Raw genomic sequence first — 7500 nt, 5'->3', positions numbered from 1 at the left:
ATACGGCAGCGGTTTTACCATTGGGTTTAGTGACTTGGATTTTTGGAACAGGTTTCCCTTTTTTTGATACTAACCTTCTCTCTGTAGCTCAATGAATGAAACGGTTTGTTCAATAAAACAATATCTTCGTTCTCCATTGCACGTCCTCTTTATTTGCAATCTTTCTACAACAATCTTTAAGGGTGACATGTTATCGATATCCTTCTGCAGAATGGTTGAAGAGGGAAACTTCTTTCGGTATTAATGTCGAATCCCCTCCCTCCAACGCCAAATCCGTTGTTTATTGGTTAAGCGATGTTGGCGCAGACTTAGACGCTAGGGAGGTCTTTCCTCCCCTGGGCAAATTAAGTCAATGAGCCCCAAGAACCGCCAGTATCAGAGACAGATTCCATTGATTTCATGCTGTTTTGTGATTGGTGGATGGCCATGTGTGCTGTGTTGTGATAGGTGGATGACTGTATGCTGTTTTGTGATTGGTGGATGGACGTGTGTGCTGTGTTGTGATAGGTGGATGACTGTATGCTGTTTTGTGATTGGTGGATGGCCGTGTGTGCTGTGCTGTGATAGGTGGATGACTGTGTGCTGTTTTGTGATTGGTGGATGGCCGTGTGTGCTGTGTTGTGATAGGTGGTGGATATTGGCTCCACGTGGAAGGCTCTCTCCCCACAGCTGAGTTGTGACACCAGGCCGCTAGTCCTGAAGGCCACGGCCGAGCTCCTGTCTCTGCTGCCTCAGCTCGCGGTCAAAACAGAGGAGTATGAGGTACACACACACACACACACACACGATTAGTTCTTTACGACTGAATGTTCTTCACCTGTTTCAGTTCCGGCTGTTTTAGTACTTGTTGTCTTGTTTTCGTTTTCTCTCACAGAAGCTGAAAGAGCAGGTGGTCAGTGTCCTGTGGGGATATGCACTCAGTCAGGTTTGTGCCCTACATTCTCAGTGATGTCAGTAATCATCACTTTACACTCTCAGTGTCAATAATCATCACTATACACTCTCAGTGGTGTCAGTACTCACTTTACTTTACACTCTCAGTGGTGTCAGTACTCACTTTACATTCTCAGTGGTGTCAGTACTCACTTCACTTTACACTCTCAGTGTCAATAATCATCACTATACACTCTCAGTGGTGTCAGTACTCACTTTACTTTACACTCTCAGTGGTGTCAGTACTCACTTTACATTCTCAGTGGTGCCAGTAATCATCGCTTTACACTCTCAGTGGTGTCAGTACTCACTTTACATTCTCAGTGGTGTCAGTACTCACTTCACTTTACACTCTCAGTGTCAATAATTATCACTATACACTCTCAGTGGTGTCAGTACTCACTTTACTTTACACTCTCAGTGGTGTCAGTACTCACTTTACTTTACACTCTCAGTGGTGTCAGTACTCACTTCACTTTACACTCTCAGTGTCAATAATTATCACTATACACTCTCAGTGGTGTCAGTACTCACTTTACTTTACACTCTCAGTGGTGTCAGTACTCACTTTACATTCTCAGTGGTGTCAGTACTCATCACTTTACACTCTCAGTGGTGTCAGTACTCACTTCACACTCTCAGTGGTGTCAGTACTCACTTTACTTTACACTCTCAGTGGTGTCAGTACTCACTTTACACTCTCAGTGGTGTCAGTACTCACTTTACACTCTCAGTTGTCGCTTTATCAGTAGTGTGTATGTGTGTGTGTGTCAGTGGTGTCAGTTATCACTTTACTTTACACTCTGTGATGTCAGTACTCACTTTACTGTACACTCTCAGTGGTGTCAGTACTCACTCTTAATGATAGGATATTGTTGCATGTCAGTGGTTTTGTTCCATTTGTGTTCATGTGTTCATGTGTGTGTTTCTGTGTGTGTGTGTGTGTGTGTGTGTGTGTGTGTGTGTTCATCAGGATCCTGAGGTGGCTAGATGTGGCTATAAGGCCCTGTCAGAGTTCCCAGAGGGAAGTCATGTTATCCTTCATCTGCCTGAAAAGGTGAGTAACGTCTCAGCCTTAAAGTTGTGTGTGTGTGTGTATGCTCATGTGTGTGTGCATGTGTGTGTGTGTGTGTGTGCATGTGTGTGTGTGTGCCTATGTGTGTGTGTGTGCGTATGTGTGTGTGCGTATGTTTGTGTGCGTGGAGAGGTGTGTGTGTGTGTGTGTGTGATGATGATGATTGTGTGGCTCACCTTTTGGTGTGTGTGTGTGTGTTGTATGTGTGAATGTGTGTTGTGGGTGTGTGTGTGTGTGTGTGTGTGAGTGTGTGTAGGCACGGCCGGAGAAGATGAAGCCTGACAGTGAGGACGAGCAGAGCAGAGAAACGGAGAGGGGGGAGGATGTGAGTGTGCCTGGCGCCTCCTACATCAAGCTCCTGGGACACACTCCTCTCGCTGTTCTACCTGGTACAGTAACACACACACACACACACACACACACACACACATACAATAGAGAGGGTAGATGGGGGTCATTCTAGTGATATCTAGTTTGTATCAGGAGGTTGACAAGTCGTTCAGTCGAAGTGTCCTTGAGCAAGACACTGAACCCCTAATGGCTCCTGATGTGCAGGTCACACACACACACACACACACACAAACACACAGGCATCGTCTCATACATACATACAGTACATACATACAAACACACACACACACACACACATAACCACACACAGACACACACACACACACACAGACATGACAAAGCACATGAAAGCTTAATCTCCTAACAAATAGCAGGACAAACGGCTGGCAGATTGTCTGCCAACAAGGTGGGCATGGTTACTTAAGCCTTCACTACTCTGCACACAAACACACACACACACACAGACACACAATCCTCCAAAGCTCTTTAAGCCATTACTGCCCATCTCACACTTTTACCCCATTAAGCAAGCACACTTGCACACACACACATATACACACATACATACGAACACACACACACATACACATACATAGATACGTTGGACACACACAAACATGCACACAAATACATACACACACGTAGATGTACACACACACACACACAAATACACACACATCCACACACATACTCCTCTGAAGCTGTCTTGTACACCCCCTGTAAGTACTCCCCAAACATCCCTGAAGTTTTCTTCCTTCCTCATCTCTTCCTTCTTTTCCCCTCTCTTTCTTTTTCTCTCTTTCTCTCTCTCGCTCTCTCTGACTCTCTTCCTTCTCTTTCTCTCTTTCTCTCTCTCTTTCTCTCTTCCCCACCCCCCCCCCCCCCCCCCCCCCCCCCCCCCGTGTTGAAACTCAAACCGTCGGTACAGATGTGGTGAATAAATCAGATATCTGTGTGTGTGTGTGTGCGTATGCGTGTGCGTTTGCGTTTGCGTGTGCGTGCCCGCGTGGTGCGTGTGCGTTTGCGTTTGCGTGTGTGTATGCGTGTGCGTGTGCGTGCCCGCGTGGTGCTTGTGTGTGTGTGTGTATGTGTGTATATGTGTGTGCTGTGCTGATGTCTGACTTTATCTATTCCTCACAGTTCTGTCTCTTTGTCTAATTCTCTCTCCCTCCCCTTTTCTCTCTCTGTTCATCCCTCTCCCTCTCTTTCTCTGTCTTTCACTCGCTCTCTCTCTTGATCCCCGTAGGGAACCTGATACACCCTCTCTCCACAGACACACACACACACACACACACACACACACACGCAAACACACACTGAACATTTGTCCAGAATGTTTCAACAACCCCACTATCCCCTGTGTGAGGAGATCCTCTTGTTGGCTGGGCACCCCTAACAAGACACACACATACTTACATATGTATAAACACACACACACACACACACATACCTACACACGTATACACACACACACACACACACACACACATACACACATATACATACACACACACACAACACATACAGAGCCTTAACCCTAATCTCAGGCGTCCAGCAGTGTGTGTGTGTGTGTTTGAGTGAGGGAGTGTGGGTAAGTGAGTGTGAGTTTGTGTGCATGTGAGTGAGTGTGTGTGTGAGTGTGTGTTAATGTGTGTTTATGTGTGCGTATGTGTGCATGTGAATGAGAGTGTGTGTTTGTGTGTGTTTATTGTAAATGTGCCCATTGTGTTGTGTATAGTGCTGAAGGCGTCCTGATAGCGTCTCTGTATCGCTTCATCTGTCTGGTCTGCACAGCGTTTAGTGTTACAGGACACAGAAAGAGAAACAGACAAAGACAGGGAGTTAGTTAGTGTGTGTGTGAGTGTGAGTGTGAGTGTGTATAATAATGGGTGTGTGAGAGCTGTGAAGAGAGAGACAGTTATATAGACACACACACACACACACACACACGCACTCTCCCATACACACAAAGGTACCCACACACAAACACACACACACACACATACACACACGCCACACACACAGTTACACACTCAAACACTCACACACCCCAGCTGCTGACTCAAATCCACTGGAAAGGCCAACCAGAGGGAGCTCCTCAAAAGACACACACACACACACACACACACACACACACACTCACACACACACACACACACGCATACACACACACACACACAGACACAGACACACACACGCACACGCGCACACACACACACACACACACACACACACACACACACACACACAGTGGCCCATTTAGAGTGTTTGTGTTACAATACACAGGCAAAGGATGAACCTGAGCGTCCCTTACCAAAATCATATAACACTCCATAAGACACCCACACACACAGATTCAGGGTCATATAGAGTGTGCGTGTGTGGGTGTTTGTGTGAACCTATGTTAGGTTGGCATGGTGGGCACAAATGGGTGGCATTGGGTCAGGCTTTGATTGACAGGCTAGCTTGCTGAAGCCGGTGCTGACACCTTATGTGCTGTTTATACGAAGCCTAGGGTCACCGAATCGAATCTTTTAATTTCGCATATACAATAAATCAAATGTCACGCAGCTTCAATTAACCTGAATCATTTGGGTCAATGGGTACGCTAGATGTATGCCTATTTTAAAAATATCTTGGATATGGATATCACAATGATTTCCTCATGTGGTAAATACTTTATTTTCCTTGTAATTATATACAGCGGGTGAAATAAGTATTGAACACGTCGCCATTTTTCTCAGTTAATATATTTCCAAAGGTGCTATTGTTATGAAATTGTCACCACATGTTGGTAACAACCCAAGTAATTCATACATACAAAGAAAAAAAAACAAATACATTCAGAAATTAAGTAATGTGTATTAATGTGAAATAACACAGGAAAAAAGTATTGAACACATGAAGAAAGGGAGGTGCAAAAAGGCATGGAAAGCCAAAAAAACTGCTGGAATCTTTCAGTAATTAGAAGGCAATCTGGCCCCTAGTCAGTGCAAATTAATATCCCAACTGATGGCCTATAAAAAGGTGTCTCATTACCAAGGTGTCACACAAGAAGCAACTCATAATTTGTAAAAGCAAAGAGCTCTCTCAAGACCTTTGCAACCTTATTGTTGCAAGACATACTCATGGCATTGGTTACAGATGCATTTCTAAACTTCTGAATATTCCAGTGAGCACTGTTTCGGGCCATAATCTGGAAGTGGAAAGATCATCATTTCACCATAAACTGGCCACGACCAGGTGCTCCTCGCAAGATTTCTGACAGAGGAGTGAAAAGAATTATCAGAAGAGTTGTCAAAGAGCCAAGGACCACTCGTGGAGAGCTTCAGTAAGACCTGGAATTTGCAGGTACAGTTGTTTAAAAGAAAACAATAAGTAATGCACTCAACCCCCATGGCCTGTATGCACGCTCTCCACATAAGACTCCATTGCTAAAGAAAAAGCATGTTGAAGCTCGTTTAAAGTTCGCAGCACTAAATTTGGACAAGCCTGTGAAATACTGGGAGAATATGGTCTGGTCAGATGAGAGCAAAATGGAACTCTTTGGATGACATAATGCACACCATGTTTGTAGGAGACATGGCACTGCACATCATCCCAACAGTGAAGTTTGAAGGTGGGAACATCATAGTGTGGGACTGCTTTTCAGCATATGGTACTGGCAAATGTCACACAATTGAAGCAAGGATGAATGGAAAAAATGTATCAAGACATTCTTAATTAAAATCTGCTGCCATCTACCAGGATGATGAAGAGGTAACGAGGGTGGACATTTCAGCAAGACAATGAACAGCCAAGGAAACTCTCAATTGGTTTCAGAGAAAGAAAATAAAGCTGCTAGAATGGCCAAACCAATCACCTGACTTGAATCCAATCGAAAATCTATGGAAAGAACTGAAGATCAGAGTTCATAGAAGAGGCCCAGGGAACTTTCAAGAATTGAAGCCTTTTTGTGTTGAAGAATGGGTCAAACTCACATCTGAGCAATGCATACAAGTAGTTTCTCCATACAGGAAGCGTCTTGAAGCTGTCAAAGGCTTTTGTACAAAGTATTCAATAAATATCAGTAAGCGTGTTCAATACTTTTTTCCTGTGTCATTTCATATTATTAGACATAACTTAATTTCTAAACTAATTTGTTTTGGTTTCTTTGTATGTTTGGATTACCTGGGTTGTTACAAACATCTGGTGAAAATTTCATGTCAATACCACCTTTGGAAATATATTTACTGAGAAAAATGGTGACGTGTTCAATACTTATTTCACCCGCTGTATGGCTTGCCAAAAAATTCGTGTTAATCTCTCGTGTAGACGACAGAAATAAAGTGTAGCCTATAGGTCCTATACTGTGCGGCCAAGCACGCGCTCTTAAAATAGCGTCTGAATACGCGCCACATACTCTACACAATGCGCATCTGACATTAGACTTGTTTTTTTCTGGTCAACGGCGCACTGTCATTTTGAAACTGCAAGATACCACAAAGGAAGACTTGCGCCTGAGAAACGCCTTTTCTGTTCCGCCCCGCCCATGTCGGCGCAAGTTCATTTCGACCCGCCTCTGGAGGGAAAATCCCGCTGTGCACCGGGTGTAAGATAGGAATGATACATGCGTCGGTGACAATGTCAATTGCGCTTGGTGCAAGATAGGGCCCCATGAGTTAGATGTAAAGCGACAACAAGTGTTATATATATTGGTTGGAGATCGCATCTGGATCACGTGGGACAATGACATCATCAGGTTGCTTGAATCCGTGCAGACGAACACCAGCCCCCGTACCGATTCAAATCTACTCACTTTCTACCCCCGATTCGGATCGTTGCGGATACCGTGTGCAGATAGAGAGTGTTCGTCTAAATGATAGGGCTATCTGTATTCTGAACTTTACGGACGCAAACAAACTACACTTTGTCTCTACATGGCTTTAGTGATTGGTCTTCAGGGGATGACCGTCTGGGACTGTGTATGTGTGTGTGTGTGTGTGTGAGCGTTTGGGTGTTAGTGTGAGTGTGTTTGTGTGTGTGAGCGTCTGTGTGTGAGTGTGTTTGTGTGAGTGTGAGTACGTGTTCGCTCTGGCTTGTAGAGCAGAAGTTTAGACTGTGTGCAGGGTTTAGTTCTATTTGGGCAGCCGAAACACACA

The 7500-nt window shown here is 44.5% G+C and overlaps 1 protein-coding gene across 1 annotated transcript in view; it reads left to right on the top strand.

Annotated features, from left to right (window-relative positions):
- The window catches only part of focad (focadhesin), a 73558-nt gene that overhangs the window by 35907 nt on the left and 30151 nt on the right, over positions 1 to 7500 (top strand). Inside the window, exons 16-19 of the mRNA XM_080859963.1 lie at positions 628 to 762; positions 875 to 925; positions 1907 to 1990; positions 2265 to 2397. Of these exons, the coding sequence (XP_080716089.1) occupies positions 628 to 762; positions 875 to 925; positions 1907 to 1990; positions 2265 to 2397 (403 nt within the window). The remainder of the gene's footprint in view (positions 1 to 627; positions 763 to 874; positions 926 to 1906; positions 1991 to 2264; positions 2398 to 7500) is intronic.

This window comes from Sprattus sprattus (genome assembly GCF_963457725.1).
Source record: "Sprattus sprattus genome assembly, chromosome: 21".
Classification (NCBI taxonomy): Eukaryota; Metazoa; Chordata; class Actinopteri; order Clupeiformes; family Clupeidae; genus Sprattus; species Sprattus sprattus.
Note: the sequence above shows the minus strand (reverse complement) of the source record. Positions and strands in the feature narration are given on the sequence as shown.